This window comes from Apaloderma vittatum, unplaced genomic scaffold, assembly GCF_000703405.1.
Source record: "Apaloderma vittatum isolate BGI_N311 unplaced genomic scaffold, ASM70340v1 scaffold15255, whole genome shotgun sequence".
Taxonomy (NCBI): domain Eukaryota; kingdom Metazoa; phylum Chordata; class Aves; order Trogoniformes; family Trogonidae; genus Apaloderma; species Apaloderma vittatum.
Window position 1 is genome coordinate 9725 of NW_009716656.1, and position 20578 is coordinate 30302.

The 20578-nt window shown below is 39.9% G+C and overlaps 1 protein-coding gene across 1 annotated transcript in view; it reads right to left on the bottom strand.

Annotated features, from left to right (window-relative positions):
- Positions 1-235: 235 nt before the first annotated feature.
- The window catches only part of EPB41L4A (erythrocyte membrane protein band 4.1 like 4A), a 79196-nt gene continuing 58853 nt past the window's right edge, over positions 236-20578 (bottom strand). Inside the window, 8 exon segments of the mRNA XM_009869629.1 lie at positions 236-364; positions 1833-1914; positions 2502-2612; positions 3469-3537; positions 4161-4208; positions 9823-9942; positions 17117-17194; positions 19800-19847. Coding sequence (XP_009867931.1) covers positions 236-364; positions 1833-1914; positions 2502-2612; positions 3469-3537; positions 4161-4208; positions 9823-9942; positions 17117-17194; positions 19800-19847 — 685 coding nt within the window.

Genomic DNA, 20578 nt, shown 5'->3' on the forward strand with positions numbered 1-20578 from the left:
ACTAAGACTTTTCTTTTTGGTTGTCTAATGAGGCAGCTCCTCCTCCATCAGTCACACCACTAGAATGGTGTCGGTGATAAAAGCATTGCTTGACCTTCCCAGCAAGCAGGCTGCACTTCTGAGTGTCCTGAAGAAATTGCTACCATGTGGACTTCAGTTCCTTCCCTTGCACACACACACACAAATTCTCAGTTTCCAAAGAATAAAATCCATTCAGCATCTTCAGTAATGGCAGTCAAGTCTCCACCTTGAAGCGTGTCACCTGTACAGTTTTTATGATCTTAGTGGTGGGTTTTCCATCAATGTTGTTAGTGGATATCTGAGATGTTTCTTCTATTAGGCTGTCTTTAGATCCATTCTGTCTCTGAAGAGAACAAATTAAAACATGTTGCTGAAAAGCTACAGCAGAATTTAAATGCTACATTTTGTAACTGCTGCTATGACAGCCGTAGGCTAGGCATATATCGTTTTATGTATATAAACACACCAGGAGTATTAAAGTCTCTGCATTCATTTGATCAAACAGAACTTTTTCCCTGTCTTTCCTCCTCTTTCCCCTGCCAGCTGCTGCCCCTCAGTGCTATCTGGATTTATATTACACATACAGGAAATGCCACAACTAATTATTTCATATTTGGCAGAACACTGCAAGCAAGCACTCATGAGGAATTAATGACCACTGTTGTGAGTGGGTCTGAGGCAGAACTGAACATTGTGACACGAATTCCTTCCAGGGCATGAATTTAAGCCACATGGTATTGGACAAGAATGGAATTAAGACAGCATGAATGTTGAACACAGCTCAATCACACAAGTTACCTATTTCTACAAAGCACATGAATGTGCTTAGTCTTAGGTATACCAGCTTCCCCTTCACTGCTGGAGCAAGTGCTTACAGAATATCCTTGAACTTAATTCCTATCAAAGAACGGTAGTGTGTTAGCTAGCCTAAAGTAAAAAATACCTGTTTGTTTTAAAATTGTTCAAGTTTAAGTTATTCTAACCGCTTATAACATAAAATAAGCCATGTTTTGCTGGTTGTATTCTGTGCAGTTTCCACAATACATACACTATCAACATGCAGTTTTGGTATATCCACATGCCTGATTAACAGACATGATGACTGGTATGGGAAGTTAGGTATCTGGAATTTTCCCTTCTATGTTTTGTTTTTACTTCTGTGTGCTTTGTACAACAGACCTGCAAGCACTTTTTAAATATAATTTGCTTCTCACATTTTCAGCTTAATAAAACTATCAAAGCTGAGCAATAAATATAGCACTATAGTGTGTGATGAAAGACAGTGTTTACGTTTAAAAGGGCAAGATCTCTCCTTTTCAGATTTCAATGATGTAAAAAGCCATTTAGCATTTGAAGACAGAAAAAATAAATAAAAAAAAGAAGCAATGCTTCAAGCCTAAGCAACAAAACTCTAAGAAGACCTCTAGGAAGATGCAAATAAATGGCAGTAGGTTGTGATTACAACTGAATCCCAAGCACATTTGCATATTTTATGAAATTGTGAAAGCTGATTCTCCTCCTGTGAAGAACAGGACGTCATCTTAAGGAAGCATCAAACTGGTAAGGAGTCCACCAGTAGCACAAGCAGCTGTTCACAGGGACATATCCTACAGAGCTACATATATTTGGAAATACAAACAACATGTAAATATAAGCAATATGTAAAATTTCAAGTCACACTGTTGCTGAAAAAATCTCAGACAGCTTTAATTTTTCCCTGAAAAACTAATATATATAATTTAAATAAAGCACTAGACCCACCATTTCTCTCTCCAAAAAAGGAAAATTGCAAAGGATGCACCATTACTAACCTGTTGAGTCAACTGGATGGCAGGACCTTTCATGTCTGAAGATCGTGTAACAGGCAGTGGAGGCACCAGATCAGTTTTCGCACTGGAATTACAACATTATGAAATGGATATTGCTACAATGAAGCAAACTGTAAATATGCAGAGGAAGAATAATGAAACTGACAGTTACATAGATCTGAAAAACTTATCACCTGAACTTCAGACATCTGAACGCTATCATGCTGATCCTTAGTAGTCAGTGGGGACCTTCAGGGCATAGGTCATCCCAACCCTTCTCAATGGGCCTGTCTTCTCCTGGTCTACAGAAGCAGCTCAGCTTCATGCATGATGAGTCTCACCTGAAATCATGCCACACTCCTTCAAGGTGTCATCCAGCTAAAACTAGACTCTCAAGTGGGTGATACCATCATGGGACTGCTTTTGAAATGGCCTTAATAAAACTGAGAACGATGCTGTACCTTTTCCACACCCAGTCTTCTAGAAAAGACTGATCCACTCATTGCTGCAGAAGGTTATACTAGAGATCCCATGAAATAAATTGCAGAGTTAACGACATCTTAACCGTATTAAGGATGAAGTTATCTGGAAAGCAGCTCATGAATTCTCAACCCTTACACAACTTTACAGCCATACTAAACCAGTCCATTGCTAATAACCACATTCACGTACTTCACTTCAGACAGGACAGATCTTTCACCATCAGAGCACTGGGACCGACGATACTGACGGTAGCTTCGAGGGGAATGTGAATGCCTAATGCGGATCGGGTCACCTTGAGTCCTGAGAGAGACACAGAATTCACAACAGTAGGTTAGTAAAACAAATCTTTAGCACAAACCCATGAATTCTACAGCAATTGAAATATCCTCTCATTTCTTACTGAAGTGTAACAGATAGCTTCTTGCACTGGCTGAATTTAAAAGGCTGATACTTTTGTTATGAGCCTGTACTGGGAGTTCAATGCTTTAAAACTGCAAAGGTCACAAACTGGCATGCCCACATTTGAGAATGAAACTATTTAATAAAGAATGCATTAATATATACAGTGTTAACATACGCCTTTTCTGTTTAGTTGTGTTGTGGAAGCACATTATAATGCAAACCAGGATCCTATTTCTACCACATGCAGCTGCTTGCACTGACACATGGCATCCCAAACTGGCAATTATCTCAGTGAAATAAATGTTGGTTCTTAAGGAAATAGCTATACCCTGACAGCTGTCCCTGACAAGCAAGGAAAGGGGCTGAACAGGTCAAACAGTTCCTGAGATGACCAGAATAAAAATGTACAATGAAGCAGGAATTTAGGAAATAGATGTATTTGCTTGTCTGCATTCAGTTCTCTCTGATTCTCTAGTGTACAGCACAAAATAGATTGATGGAGACATACAGATAACCAGCAGATTCACAAATATGTGATATAGGGAGAGATGATTTTTTTTCATATTGTGGAAAAAGAAAATAGTAAATTTTAGAATTAAGTACCCTCACCCAACCCATCCTAGATGAGCGCGGGGGTAGAAAAAAGCTTAAAGATTATGTGTAAATCCACTCCTAGTTCAGTATGACAGAGTTCACGATAAAATAAGAAAGGTGGGCTTTTATATCCACCAAGAAAAATCCTAATTAAACTCACTCTATTTTAGTGTATGGTATTTCTTTCAGTTGTTCCTCAGACAGGCCAGATGGATCCACAAGCTCCTTCCTAGAAAGGATTAGGCAATGCAAAAAAAATAACAGCCGTTACTAACTGCAAACCCATTCTTATTTTTACTATATTTGACTGAAAAGGTTTACTGAAACAAGCTGCTGTCAGCCCTGAAGCTATCCTCACATCAAAATAGGAAACCTATTAAGAAATGTGTCTAACTTCACCTTGATTGCTTCAACTGTGTGCTGCATCCTGTTCCACCTTCCTCTCACCTCCCTGCACATATGATCTTGTTGCTTCACAATATATATAAACATTGTGTATACTGAACATTGAATATGCTTTGGAATACATCCCTAGCTGGTAGTTCTACAGCACATGAGGCCTCATCCTAAAAGTGTCAGTGTTACAAACAGAAGCCATGGAGGAATAAATTCCTCAAATGCTGTATTCTTCTTTAATAATTCATCTGCAAAGGATGGTCACCTGTATTCAGTGCGTTCAGCAATGTGCAGTATCTTCTACACTTGGCAGGTCACTAACACTTGCATAATTTCCTGTGGCACATAACTAAATCAGAATGCAATGCCTTATAGCCACAGTGCAGAGGACGTGAATAACTACATTAGAGGTAAACCAAGCAGTCACTACCAGGACCATACAAGGACTGTACTTACTGAATATGCTTCCATAGTTCTTCTTTAGCTTGTACATCTGGGCTTCTCCTATAAATACCAATAAAGACAACAAAGGCGGGACTGTGAAAGCCATCATTGGACTTATTGCTGTTCAAATCACTTTTAACAGTACAGACCCTCCACAGAAATCATAGTAACTGACTTCAGTTTTAAGGTTTGTTATCTCAGAAAATGCATTAACTTCATGGATTTATTTCAACTGAAAAGTCATTTCTTGAATGACAGGCTCTCAATCACAATTCCTGTTCCACAAGCCTTCAGCAAGAGTGTGCATAAAATATAAACAATGGCAGAACTTTCCAAGCCAAATGAGTGTACAACTACTGCCACCCGTTATCCAGCTGAGGATAACGTGTTTTGGATAACACCTTCGTAAAAGGCCCTCAGAAATATCCTGTGGCCCACAGAGCCCGTTGTGGGCAGGATGGACAGGACACACCAGGCTGACATGCCAGTAATCCCTGGCTGTTTCCAGTGAGCACCAGTACAGAGGACGAATTGCTCAGCTGTGATCACAGTACAGGCTCTCACTTTCTGGTCACCTTCCAGAAGGGTTTCTCTCACTTTGCGTACCTTCATGATGTCCAGGACAAAAAAAAAAAAATACACAATAACAACAAACAAACCAAGCCAGCAACCACAAATACACAAACAAATACACACACAAATATTTTAACAAGTATTTAATTCACAGAGAAAATAGTTAACCAAAATTGCAATTTCCCTGCTGCAGACATAGAGAGGTAGTAAAGCAATCCTGAATTGCATGCCTCACATTTTTCACTGAATTACAAAAGATATTGTCTTCACATTGGATTCCTTATATTTTTATTTTTCTTATTCTATTTTATCGTGGAGTTAGTGCAAAACCACAGCTGCTGCTGAAGTTGCACCTAGAATTCACCAAAACCCATAAAGAGCCATAGATTAAATAAGCATTCTACACAGTGGCAGGGACTACGCTTGTATGGAGAGATCAGATAGTTCTTTTCATCAGGATTATATAAATTTAGTGTCCAAGTTAGACTGTTCCACCCCACCCGTGATATGAGGGATGCAACTTTTACACAGATTCAGCATGCATATATGTTCCCACTGAAGTCACAGTTTCTCAGTGATTGCTTTCTATCATCAGATCATACAGCTTGTTCTTTTTTTTTCCTTAAACAAAAGGGCCTATCATACTGAAATATGCTTTTGGAGTCATATAATCCAAATTTAGATGAAGATCAAGAAGGACAGAAGAGTTCTGCATTCTAACATCTGTTAAATGAGCCCTCATTTGCCCAGTGACAGAGCTGTATCTGAAATAATTCTAAACAGCTCTCTAGCAGGATGTATTCACAGTTCAACATTACTGTGTTTGGCTGATTTCCAGAATTCAACCTAGGGATAACATTCAGAGACATTTACACTGCAGTAGGAGTTCTAAAGTTGGTGTAGAACGGCAGATTATTTAGAGATGGTAATGTTGTGGGTTTGGGTATTTTTTAGATTTTACAGGTGCAGATGTACCGGGAGATACTAGTTTACTGCTTTACAAACACCAGAGAGACAGAAGGGTGAGAAACAACCTTACATTTGTGATTCCCTAATGGGACTAATATGAGCTGATCCGTAACCTTCTCAGGCTCCAAGGTGCCAATGGCTTTCTAGACAGCACGAGGCAGCTGTCCCACATGTTTCCTGTCCTTGAGGGACCACTCTGCTGTCCACTCCAACTGTTCAGGTCCTCATGATGGCAACAACAGCTACAGCCAACAGGTAGCTTGCATTCTACTTCTCAGGATTCAGAGCTTTTTGTGACTTTTTCCGTTTGTGCTTTTTATAATGCATTTCATCTTCTCTCATTTTCACTTCTGTCTCCTCCCTTCTTGCATTTACTTCTCCCTTCTCTCCTTACATCTTTCCATGCTGTTTTGAACTCCTCGACGAATTAGCTTGGTATGCAGTGATATTTAACAGCCTTTTTAACCCTTTGAACTGATTTCTCCTTCCATGCAACTCTCTGCTCACAAAATAGCAGCTGCAAAACTCTGCATTCACCCTGGGGCTGTGAAGATAGGCATCCTCTTCTGAGGCTGAATAATCGGGCAGCAGGGAATTAAAAAGCTCCCAGAAAAACCGCAGCTTCTCCAGGGAGGCTTTGTAATGCTTAAAAGCCCTAGTTTGCCTGAGGAAGCAAAGCCTCAAGGTCGCTCCCAAACCCAGGATCCCCACAAAGCAGGGTATTATGCACACCGCCGACCCATCTGACCAGCTCGTGTCTTTTATTTATTCATGGAAATAAACCAGTTCAGAATGAGGCCTTAAATCTTGAGCACGACTGAACATCATGTGAGGACTCATCTACAGCAAGAAATACTAATCTGTGGGGCAGTGTGGTAAGAGAATGGTTAAATAAGAAGTCGTCTTCATTTCTCCATGAACTGTGCCTCCTGCTTTCCGAAGCAAACTCCAGGCATTTAATTCTGCATTCTCTGCCATTCTGTCTCCTTCGACCTCTGCAACTACGCTAATAAGGAAGCCACTGCTGTAAAATACGAGTTTAGCAGCATGGTAACCCATGAACAAAAAAAAAAAAGGAAAAAGGCAGAAAAAAAAGAAAAAGGGCTAAACACAAACTGCTTTTATGAATTTCCATCTTGATATTACTTATTTTGCATCTCATAAAGAAATGTTACCATATCAGGATAACATCATAGCATTTATTCCAGTTAACTCCCTAAAAAAGACTATCCAGAAATATGACACAGATGAAGTATCTTAATAAAAGCATTTTCCTTCCGAAGGAAGGCAAAATGAAGAAAAGCTTACAAAAATAAAGGTCTCGTTAGGGTGAAATGTAGGTATTGAAGATACTGCATCAGAAACCAATGTTTGTAGAGTTCTTAACATCCCACAACAAAATAATCCTTCTACTTAATCTTTAAAGCTAGATCACAATCCCTTTTTCCCTTTGGGTTCTGGAACAATTCACAGAAAAAAAGATGAAAACACAGCTTTGACATATAACATATACTCAGATTGTCCTTTTGTAGTATCTGAGTAAATAGGGTTTTGGATAATTTGCACACTAATCAGATTCTTTAGTGTACAAGAAATCTAATGGAAAATCTCAGTAGGTGATGAATCTCCAGGGTTTTTTTTGTTTGTGTTTTCACAAGCTCGAACAACTCCACACATTAATAAGGTCTACAAAATTTTGTGTGTCTGCATCTGCACCCTTATTAATATTTCAGTTTGAGTCACAAATGGTAAATTTAAATAGCTATGGAATTTTAATGGCTATTCTTCGTAATTAAAAAAAGCCCTTTGGCTATGCAGATGTTTTACATGAACTCTTGAAAATAAACCCTGTAGAACTAGAATTGGGAGCTTGCACTATTTGCTGATTCCTTTAGGAGAAAGAAAGGTCAAATTCTTGTCAAATATTTTTATTCCTGAGACCAAGGAGACACCACCTCGACACTACCAATGATTAATAATGCTCATTACCAAAAAAATATTTCAGCCATTACTTCACACTTCCAAAGTAAGCGTCTATCTATTTAAGCTGACTGCAGTAAGGAACTTAATGTGAGAGACTTTCTTATTCTACTAAAATGAAGGGTTTGTATCACTTGTTAAATGTGCAAATTGAAGTGACCATATCAGCAGATTTAAAAACAAAAGCAATCATACCCTATACCCTAGGGAATCACGTTTCCCCTCCCTCTAACATGCACCCAGATGCAGAGCCAGTCACGTTCAGCAGAGCCAAACTAAATTAAATAAATGTTCTTATAGTCTAGTGCAGGTTAACACTTAAATGCCTTTTACTAAAATTTTTAAACATTTTGAAAGGAATTCCATTTCCTTTTTTTTAGTTTATGCTTCCATATATTAAAGATCATGCCTCATATATTAAAGATCAAACCTCACATGCTTGTGAGGTTTGGGCTTATTTCACTGGTTTGTTTTTCTTTTCTTTTTTTTGTAACTGAAGAGTGAGACAAAAATGGAGAATATATTCATCAATAACATCACAGCAAACAGAAACAAGAAGCTATCCAAAAACTTCAAGATTTCCTCATTTATTTGCTTTCTCTAGGACCTTTGCTTGTTAATTAAGATGCTACACATCTACATTATTTGCTAATAGTAGTTTAAATAAGATACAAACCCAGAATGCCACTGTGCAGGAAAATAAAAGCCATTTCGTAAGTTAGGTTAGCCACAAGAGGGAGCCCGTGCTGTCCAAGCAATGAAATTCACTTGGCATACGGGGGAAAAAGTAAAGTTGGCTATAAATTTAATTTAACCATTATTAACTGACTATATTTCCCAGTTTACAGCACTTTCTGTATGTAGTAAAAAAATGTAAATCAAATTTAATCAGCCATATTTTGTGGATTCCATACAAGCGAGCTTTAATATTCCTGATTTTTAGTAATACATCATCGTATAATTACACCTAATAACGTGACTTTTGTGCAGCTGAAAGTGAACAAGTCTGTGCAAAGCCAGTTAAAGTAGAAATTCCAACATTTGGAATTTTGATGGCAAATTCTATTTCTCATAAAAGAATGAAAACTCTGTGCTATGAAATTGGAGACAGCAATGAGTTCTAGCAAGAACTCAAATGGATTTCAATACTGGAAACGTCAGTGCAGATTACAGTTTCAATCGGCATGAATGAAATAATCATTTAAGCTACTACACTCAACAGCCCCTGCCCTGCCCTGCTCTTCCCGCTGGGCACACCGATGCTGGCGCTGCTTTGGATGGTTGCTTGAATGGCAGATTTGGCTAGACAAGAACGTCATACAAAACAGTGTGTCTATGCCCCAAAAAACATGCTATCAGAAGAAAAATATAAATTAGAATCATAGAATGGCCTAGGCTGGGAGGGACCTTAGAGGTCATCTAGTCCAACCTCCCTGTCATGGGCAGGGATGCCACCTCTCAACTAGACCAGGCAACACATGGGGATCAATCGAACCCGCGACCTTGGTGTTGGTCCTTGTTAAGCAGCCATGATTTTCATTATTTCGAGAAAATTAATTGTAGAAGCTGACAACTTCAACCATGTCAAAACTGGATGTCAGCAGGAGCAGCGCTGCCTGGAAGCAGGGCTCCATCAAGGAAATCCTGACGTCAGGATGCAATAAATCACTGACTCCTGGCCGCCAATGGCAATTTGACATGGAGGCATCAGCAGCTGGTCTCGTCAGGAACAATACCACAGACTCTGTATGATTAGGTAGGTGTGCGTGCATTTCACAAAAATGCTGCACCTACCACACAAAATCTGAATGTTTTCACAGACTTCCTGCCCAGAAGAAGACAGTTCTCACTACAGAACTCATGTTCAGTGAGACAGAAAACCATCCAGGACTCCACCCAAGGTGATGGAGAGAGTTCCTGCTCAGCTACCTCTGCTACAAAGTCCTTCCTGTGTTTTTTGCACCTGGAAATTCCAGTTGCTGAACAAAGGGAGTTTGACCACAAAGACAAATCTGGTAATACAAGAATGTGCCACACTGAAGTCTGTTTCAATTCAGCTGAGGACCACCACCACATAGGAGACACTCATCCTGCTCTTTAACATACTACACAAGCCTTAGCTTTCATGTAAAAGGGAGCAAGGGTTACATACGATCGAGATCTGTGCCTGGATCGTCGGTAGTTTGGATCTGCCTGGTTTTTCTCTTTTTGTCGCCGTAGTACAGCTTCCCATTGAGGAGCAGAGTCAACCATGTCATTCTCCTGCCGTAATCTGCAACAGAATTACAGGAAGTTTAGTCTATGGTCTCTGATGCTGGATGCTCTGAGAAGAAATGGGGTAGTTTTTCCCCACAGAAATTCACCTTCTGCAATGCAGTGCTCTAACTATTCTTCTTGCTGAATTTTAATTGATCTTCCCAAACTAAATTAAAATATAAGAACCTATATCAAAGAAAACTCATTGACTTGTTATCTAGAAACAGCATAAGCTAAAAATGAAACAACTCAGGCCTTTTAAGGCCCACAACTTGAATTCATCTTCTCAGCCCAAGCCAAACATGCATAATTATTTTTCTTGTTTACGTATTCCAGGCCACTTCATGCACCCCAAGAGTGTAAGACTCTAAGACTGCAACTTTTCCAAATACTTTTTTTGCAGCATGCACCTTCTTATAGGATCCAATAGAAGTGCCCCAGGGATGCCCTTGGCTACTAACTGCTCAGAGAAGGCAGTCCCTTTACCCTGACCTGCTACAAAGCCCATAATGCATGCCTGGATCCACCTCTGGCTGCCCCAGGCACACACAGTCCCACTGTTACTGCACCATTCCCTGTGCCTTCAGCCTGTCTCTTGCTTCTTTGGTTCTAAATGACATGATATGCCTTTTATTTCTTCCCTTTTTTTTTTTTTTTAAATCCATGAATTCATTATTGGAATGTAGTACAGATTAATGTCAAATGTAGTACAGATTAGTGTCAAAATCCTGTTAATTCAGCACGTTTGTTAGCAGACTCAAGTAACTCTACAATGAGACAACTGGGCAGGCCAACCAGTCTGCCAGTGCTTGGCCATTCAAGGCTCTACAAATGCTTCACAATTTTAAGGTTGCAAATATGAGTGTGGTGATGAAGTACTAAGGTGGAACAAATGGATATGCTTGGTCACAGCAGCAAATTTAAAATTCAGCAAGGGTTTGGAAACAACTCTAGAAAATATCACTCTGAGAGTGGGTCTCTGATAGGATGGTATGATGGGAGTACTGAAGAAACCAGAGGAGCTTAATAAAAAACAAGAAGACTGACAGGAAAAACAAATAACCAAGCCAACAGATATAAAGGGACTACACTGGAGGCGTGACCAATAGGAAATGCAAACCATGCTACTGTTGTTGGTCTTCACTACAGCTGTACCTTTCTCCTTGAGTTTTGAATTGTATTAGGCTAAACTGGCTAGGCAGGCTGCTGCTTTTCCTTTAATCAGATCCTCTCCCTACGCATAATGAATTTTGAGCTGGATCCGCAACTGCTGTAAACGGGCTCAACACTACCAAGTGTTACTGAGCATCTGGAGAAGACCACAACATCAGGTTTTGATTCCTAAGCAAGTCTTTTTAAACCTAAAATCTGATAACAGGGCTTAACACGAATTTCTATCTAAGGATTTAGTAGAAGAGCTCACACAGCAACAAGGAATGAATTGTGATTTTCATCCTGAATAATCCAATTTGCAGAGACAGCAATCACCCCACAATCAACTGCCTCCCACACAGGGCAGTCACTTGCACAAAAAGAAGAGCTGCAACTGCCACACCAGCATTGCTGCCATGGGTGGTGGGTCTGCCCACTTGCCAGGTAACTCGCCCTACCCCTCCCAAACAACAACTCCTGATAGGTCAAGTAGGCAGCACTGCTCTGAAGGAGGCATTCAGATGCTTCCCACAAAAAAACCCAGCGCTACTCATTCTCCTCAGGGAACACACACAATGCAGCAGAGGTCCTTACTCCAGCACAGAGTACAGGAGATCCTGCACCTCTGTGTTTGAAGCCGTATTTCCACACTGATCATGAAGGACTTCTCATTAAGGGAGTAAACACATCATTTCTACTCCTGCCCATTCTATTAATTTAGTAGATTAGCATCTACTGCTGCATTGCAAGCACAGTCCTCAGCAAATGCATTCATTTATCCCCAAGTACTTCATATTTCTGTTTTTCCCTTCTTCTTTATCTCTTTCATTTGAGCAAACTACCAAAATTCTAAATAAAAGCTATTAAAACAAGCAGTGCCAGCACACTCAAAGTGCCATTGCACCACAGCAGAATACTAGAGATATGAAGAAACAGGGTATTCATTTTGCAGCTGCAAAGAAAGGTACTACGCTCACATTTAGCGATGTAAAGGATAACCAAGGTAACACATTCTCTACATTATTTAGATGCAACAATCAAATCATAACAATTTTGGAGCAAAACCTTTAGCTCTTTGGCAACAGATCTGAAAACAATAAAAAAGACAAAAGAATTTTAAAACAAATCCTAAATTTCTATTTAAAGGTACTTTTGACAGGAGTGCTGCCCTTGTACTGTAAGTCCATTACAACTTACTTTGCACTATTTGCTCCCACAAGGGAACACATTGATTTATGTCTAGGAAAAAAAAATCCTTGTAACTGGCATGTGAAATAAATCCAGCTGAGATTAATAGCTATCAGGGTGACAAATCAGGCATTGTTTCAGGAAGACTTGATGGTAAAATGGAAAGTCCTAAGACTATCATCCCTTACCTGGTGAATTAAGAGATGGTTTTCCCCAATTCAAGTGACACGATAGCAAGCTATGTTTATGCAATGAAAATTCTCTTAAGGAACTCTGAAGTCTGGATTCTTGAAATGTCAAAAATATTTGAGTGCAAAGTTATCATTCAGATACAATATACAAAAATGAGGGACTTGTTGAGAGTGTGAAGGTCAAAGGCAGCCTTGGCTGAAGTGACCATAAGAATGTATAATCTAGGACCCCAAGAGAAGAGAGGAAGGCAAAAAAACAAGATCACAACCCTGGGCTTCAGGAGAGCTGGCTCCGGCCTCTTCAAAGTTCTCATTGGAAAAGTCCAGTGGGATAAGACCTTGCAGGGAAAAGAGGCCCAAGAAAGTTGGTTAATATTCAAGGATTACCTCCTCCAAGCTCAAGAGAAGTCCAGCCCAGCAAGCAGGAAGTCACACAAAAAATGGCAGGAGGGCTGCATGAATGAACAAGGTGCTCCTGGCAAAACTCAGACAAAAAAAAGAAGCATACAGAAGGTGGAAGAAGGGGCAGGTAATGTGGGAGGAATACAGAGATGTTACCCAAGCATGCAAGAATGAGGTTAAGAAAGCCAAAGCCCAAATGGAATTGAATCGGGCCAGGGATGTCAAAGACAACAGGAAGGGCTTCTGTAAGTAGACAGGTGAAAAAACCAAAGATTAGGGCCCCGTGCTGACTGAGGCAGTGACACAGGACACGGAAAAGGCTGCGGTACTGAATGCCTTATTCACCTCAGTCTTTACCAGCAAGACCAGCCTTCAGGAATCCCAGGCCCCAGAGAGCAGGGGGAAAGGCTGGAGCATGCTTCCACCTTGGTGGAAGAGGATCAGGTCAGGGAAGACTTAAGTAAACTGGTTATATGTAAGGCTACGGTTCGCCCGGTGCAGAGGGAGCTCATTGATGTAATTGCAAGGCCTCTCTCAATGATCTCTGAATGACAATGGCAATTGGCAGAAGTGTCCAAAGGCTAAAGGAAAGCAAATGTCACTCATGCCTTTAAGAATGCCAAGAAGGAGCACCCATGGAACTACAGGTTGGTCAGCCTCACCTTAAGTTCTAGAAGGGTAATGGAACTACTGATCCAGGAAACCATTTCCAGGTGCGTGAAAGAAATTTACAAGGAGTAGTAAGCATGGATTCACCAAGGGGAAGTCATGCTTTATCAACCTGAGGAACTTCTACACCAAAACACTGGCTTGGTAGATGAGGGGAGATCCGTGGATAGTGTCTTCCTGGACTTAAGGAAGGCTTTTGGTGCTGTCTCCCCATAAGATCCTCATAGAGAAGCTACTGATGTATGGGCTGGATGAGCAGACAGTGAGGTGTATTGAAAACTGGCTGAAGAGCCAGACCCAGAGGATGGTGATCAGTGGCACCAAGTCTGATCAGACGCCAGTTGCTAGCAGTGTGCCCCAGGGGTCTATACTGGGTCCAGTCCTGTTTAACTTCCGCATTAACAATAGGGCAAAGTGCACACTCATCAAGTTTGCAGATGACACCAAACTGGGAGGCAGGACTGATAAACCAGAAGGTTGTGCTGCCATCCAAGGGGACCTGGATAGGCGAGAGAAATGGGCTGGCAGGAACCTCATGCAGTTCCGCAAGGGGAAGTCCAAAGTCCTGTACCCAGAGAAGAAGCAAGGCCTGGCACCAGCGTGTGCTGGGGGCTGCCCAGCTGGAAAGTAGCTTGGCAGAAAAGGACCCCATCATCCCAGCGGACACAAAGTTGAACACAAGCCAGCAACATGCCCTTATATAAAAAGAAGCTGAATGGTATCCTAGGATGCATTAGGCAAATTATTGCCAGTGGATCAAGGAAGGTGATGCTTCCCCTTGACTCAGTACTGGTGAGACCACAACTGGAGTGCTGGGTCCAGTGCTGGGCTCCACAGGACAAGACAGACATGGGCATACTGGGGAGTACAGCAAAGGACCACCAAGATGATGAAGGAGCATCTCTCCTAGGAAGAAAGGCTGAGAGATCTGGGACTGTTCAGCCTGGAGAAGAGAATAATCAGGAGAGATTTTATCATTGTATATAAATACCTGAACAGACAGCGCAAAGAGGATGTAGTCAGTTTTTTTTCAGTGGTGTGCAGTGCCAGGACCAGAGGCAATGGGCACACACTGAAATACAGTGGATAGGAGGCTCCCTCTGAACATCAGGAAACATGTTTTCACCGCGAGTGTGACTGAGCACTGGCACAGGTTGCCCAGGGAGATGGTGGAGTCTCCATCCTTGGAGGTGGTCAAAAGCTGTATAGGAATGGTCCTGGGCAACTGAGGTGTTAGATCAGATGACCTCCAGGGGACACTGCCAACCTCAACCATTCAGTCATTCTGTGTTTCTGATCAGACAGATATTCTAAGAATGTTCAAGTAAAAGACTATGCTCCAGTACGCAATGCCTACTGGTTTAATATATTTATATTCACAAAATAAATTTTGAATACAGCATAAAAAAAAGGCAAATATGTTTCTTTTTTGATTGAAACATGCTCATCATAGTTTTTTCCTCAGTTTTGTATCAACATCTGCTTAGGATAAAACAGTCATACGATGGTGTGAAACCTCAAAGACTGATTGAGAACCAGTAAAGGTATCTCCCTAAACTCTTTTTCCAGTGTTATATCTTCAGAACTTCTCATGCGCATTCTGGTTTTTCTCTGGTAATTTGTTTTCATCTGATAAATAGTTCACAGCGATTTTTTCCCACATGAACAACATATTCTACTCTTCCTCCATTAGAAGCTGATTATTTTGAGTAATTTGAGTATTCAGTCATTTTATTCCAATAAAGAAATACAACTTTGAGTGCTTGTGTCAGAGACCTGACTATGGTACTGGGAAATAAATTAGTCTTAATCTATGCAACAGGTAAAACTTGAGTAATGGCAGTTGCAAGCCTCGTTATATTGTCCCATTTAAAGCTGTTAGGGGTGTTTCACCTCTGCTAAAAGGAAAGCTATTCAGCACCTGTATCCTTTCAGCTTATTATATTCCAAAAAATGGCTGCTAATAAAAGGCAGAAATTCATTATGACTAGTGGTTTTCCTTCACTTGAAGACAAGAGACAAGTCTCAGACTTCCAGCTCATTTAGTACTTTAACACTGATAATAACTTTTTATTTGGTCTGATTTCAGGTGGCTACCTAAGAGATGCTGCAACATTAACATTTTTGATGTTTCATGTTTTTGAAAATGTGTAAAACATTTTTACAATCCATACAAATTGATTTATTTCCTTTTTAAGTATTCTTCCATGAGGCAAGGAAGAATTCATAAGGGCCCTTTCATTCTTCAGAAAATGATAAGTACTTAATTCTTCCTGCAATTCAATCTTTATATTGCAAGAAGCTCTTAAAAACATTTTTGTGGTCAGTCTCTGATTTCCTTCACTTGCTTGTGGAGCTCCCTGAAGAAGAAGTTTCACAAGAGAAAAAACCTGGCAAGAGCACTCTAAGAGAAAGGGATACAAAATACCATTTACCCACTGATCACTGAAACTGTACTTAGCATTTCATTCAAACATCAGAGCTCACCTGAACACCAAATCTTCCATGCACACTACATTATTATTAGCCAAGCATCTCACAAGACTCTGATTTAAGTAAACTCCAAAGAAACCTCAGGGCTCAGACATACTTTATACTAGCCCATCTGAATGATTTTTTTAGCATCTCTTTAACTAGTGCAAGTCATATTTAAAATATAATTAATGCTGGATACTTCTGCAGCACTGTTTAGCATATAATTATTTCTAAGAGCTTCCAAATATCTAAAAATCATTTATCACTCATAGTACTGCATGTGAAACAGGAAACTACAGCAGCTCATGCAGCTTCTTAGAAAATTTTTCTTAAACAACTCTCCCTTTGACAAGTGACATTTTTCCTATGCTCTGTATATATAATATAAAGAAATTCTATGCTATTAAAAAACATTTTCATAAGTAATTGTCAAATGCTTTTATCTCAAGTGCAACCTAGAAGTCAGTTTTAAAGAATTTTTTTTTCTACAATAAATCAGTTGTTATACCAATCAGCATCAAGAAAAACAGACTATAAAACCCTAAACCTGATAGCATCACTTGATATTAACTAGTTTTGTGCTATTAAAAGCTGATGTCATATATATTTTGGGTTTAGGCCCACACTTTACATTTTGAAAAATAAAAGTATTTATCCAACCAAACTGATGCATTTAAAAACAACACTGATTTTTGTATCTATTAAAACATTTTTACTATTCTCCCCAAAACCATTATTTTCTACTAAAATTTTGGACTTGAAATTTTTGAGGTATTGAAATATATGCTGTGAATATCTTATCATCACCATTATCCACTTTATCTGCATTATTATTGCAAGTTTCTGTAAACGTGCCCAGCATTTGACTTTGCAGTTCATTAGCAAGTTCTTCTCAAGCCACAGGAAGGTGTTCATTCATTGCATATACCTGTGACATGTATGCGTTTTGGCAATTACCTCTCCTCTTACTAAAAAAAAGGACCTTAGGCTGCCTCAGGAGCACTGTATACACATAAAACATGTTAGATTGCTTCTTACTAGGTCTGTCTCAGAAAAGCCCATCTCCATTTGTTTGTGTTTCCTGTCTCTGTGTCTAAGATATATAAAGGTCACCTGTTCCTCATCTTCCGATGCTCTCTGTTGGAATTTTCTGATTCACTGCCGCTGCTGGTGTTACAGCGAGATCGTGATCTGAAGAGGAGAAAAAAAATCTCAAGATGTTTATCTACTAACATCAAAAATACTGAAGTTCTAAACAAGTAAGGAACAACATTGCAAAGACATTACTAGGAAAATCAGAATTAAAATACACTAGATAGCTTGTCTACAGCTGGAAGTCATATTACCTTTTTCTCATTAGTTGATTGGGAGTAACTGCTTCGAAAGCAGTGTGCCCAGACTGCAGCATCAGGTGAGTGCTATATTCCTTTTGAATAACTCCACTGCATTTTTTTTATTTTACCTCTCAGCATTCTTTGTGCATACATCAGAGTGAAATGTGTCTTTGAGGTATGAAATATTTTATCTATAAACTGTGTGTGTTCTCTTCTCGCATATTGCAGGACACCCAACAGAAACAATATAGTAACTAAAGCAGGCAAAATAAAATGCAAAATAGCAGGCAAAAAACCCATGCTCATCAAACCTGCCTTCTATTTGACTCAACTTCCATATGGTTTCTAGTAAGTTCCTGCCATTTTTCAAGTGTTAGGCAGTATGAAAGAAATACCACTAATGCTAAGATTCTGCTCATCTTTAAAAGTACAGAAAAGCTGAAGTGCACGCATTGGCAGACGCACGTATCAGCATAGCTTTAGAACAACCCAATGCACAGCTAAAAAAAGGTGTTTTGCATGAGGAAAAAGAAATAAAGCAGTTACTTCTGTATCCTCTCTGACTGCATACCTGCACATGGTAAGGTGACATTTATGGCTCTGATCATTTATGGCTGCAAAAGACTGGTTGAACGGGGTGATGATAGTGATCTTCAGAAAGAAAATGGGCACATGCTGCCTACAGGCAAACTCCTCTCAGTGGAGAGAAATGCTTGGCCACTACATTTTGCAGCATGATATCCAAAAGACTGCCTGCAGAACTGCAGCAGACCTTACATGCTAAAAAATATACCTTTTTTTTCTCCCCTCCAGATCAACACTGTTTCTTCACACTTCTGGGTCATTAGAATAACTCCGTTCTGTATTTCCCAGCACTTTCAAGCATATTCTTACTCTGATTTAAGCAATTTATCCCATAAGATACCACAGCAGCAAAAATCACACTGGCAGGAGAAGCACAAAATAAAACACCCTGTTTGCTCAAATCCAAGATAAACCATTCTCTAGCTTTTCAGGAATGGAAATCTGATCCACCTTTTGGATACTGCACATCAAGTTACTTTGTGTTCCCTGTCAGCAAAGCATTTGGGAGGAGACAGGAGGGCTGCTGAGCTGTCAGCTGAGTGGCAGCTGCTCATGCTGGCTGTCAGAATATAATCTTTCACTGAATATTTAACATCAGCTTTTACTGAACTGAACAAAATACCAAAAATTGAAGCAAAGGTGGTTTCCTAAGTCAGCTGCAGGAACACGTAAGATCATCTCAGTTCCTGACAATTACAAAGCTCTTTTTACCCTTTCTTCTCCTCTTTCCTCAGTCATGCAATATATTTGATATTTTGCAGGTGGTATGTCTACATGGCCTGACATAAGGAGCAAGAAAGAAGGCATAGTCAGTTTGGCAAGACACACAGCGTGCAGTCCAGGAGGGTGCTTAGCAGGTGGGGTGGGTTGCAGTATTTGGTATTTCGGAGAAAGTTGACAGAGAAGGCTCATTTTCTGGTGTAGTCTTTTTCTGATCAGAACACGAGGAGAGTAGCCACTCTGTGAGAAGTGAAGATCTATTCCCACACACAGTAACAAACCTGTACATTTAATAGAGCAGGTACAGCCTTTAGAATGAGGTCCTGCCTGAGCACTGTGCTTTTCCACCTGAGATGCCTAACTAAAATGCTCTTAAGTTTTGTGGTAGATGTGCTGGACATCTACCACAGGACTATCACTGGCAGCTTGTAACAGTTATATGCTTCAAGAAAATAATCTGTTATCTTGTAATAGGTGCAAAGTATGTGAGCACTTTCCCTAACTTCCTGTGATTGTCCCCAGGATGTTTGTTTCTGTGCCAGAGCTCCCTTCCCATGCTGCAGCAGTGAATCAGATCCTGGGAGTGCCTCCTCTATCTGCCAGGTTCAAGAGACTCCGACATTGAAAGGCTCTGCACCAGCAGCCAGGGCACGAGCACGGAAGTGAGGAGAAGCACAGCACAGAGTCGTGATGGCAGGCAGATAAGGCACTAGAGAATTCCAGATGCAAAAATCTGTCAAAAGCTGAAATTATTGATAGGGCATACCTGAATTCACACCAGCATTTTATCTGGAAATGTGACAACTAGTCAACACCAAAAAAAAAAAAAAGACAAAAAAAAGCTTTAAAAAATACAGCAAAAAATGTGCAAGACAGTGAGAAGACCGTAGGAAGTTGCATAGGCCTCTGCATCTATCTTTTACAGGACAATTCATCTCAAATGATAGTACACTTGCTTTCAAAACAGAAAGCTACACTACAGACTGTTTCAGCAAATTTAAGATAGGAAAGGAAAAAATTAAATGGGCAGACTACAACAAGCCTTTTAAACACTTAAGAAGATGGAGGAGAAGGACGGAAAGGAGGGGATGCAGGGAACTAAAATAAAATCAGCACCTTTGTTATCACTTCATGGCTGCTATAGATTATGTATTTACCTTCTCCTTTGCTTTAAATCTGAATCTTCACCACTGTTTTGATTTTTCCTGTAATATTAAGGAAATTTTAATGAAATGTCATCAGGTCATTTAACACAAATGCAGAAAAATTCCCATCTTTAAAAAACCAAAACTTTACAAAGGTTGTGGGTTTTTTCACTATGATTTAACACAGAGAAAAAAGGATATGTGTTTGTTTTGAACTTTTCATAACACCTCTATAATAACTTGTGAAAGTATGATTTCATTCAATTTCTCATTGCAAACCCCTGACTTGCAAGGTTAAGGACAATATGCTGGCCTTTAGAGTTCCTGCTGCTTCCAGCACAAAAAAGCCTGATGTTTTCCTCTTAATTCCAGCAAAGAGTACATAGACAACATAGCTATTGTTATTAAACAGTTGAAAAAGGAAAGTGCATGAATAAAACCAAGATTCAGGAAGATATAATTAGGTTACACTCTACCTACTATTGTCAGTCTTCACAGTCTCACATATGAGATAAGACTTCTAAAAACATTTTGTTGGTGTGGTGACCCAAGAGAAAGCTTACTTTGGCATGACCACCTATCCACCAAGCAGATCAGCCAAATGCAAATCCCAGATGATAAACACTTTTCACCTCAAAAAATGTCCTAGTGCATAAAGCACCCTGCGCCTTTCTCAGTACAAGACAGTTGTGCACTGCTTATCTCTATTCTTTTGCTTTCACAAAGCCCCAAAAGTCCTGACAACTAAACCAGCAATGCATCAGAAAACCCATTCAGGAAACACATCATTA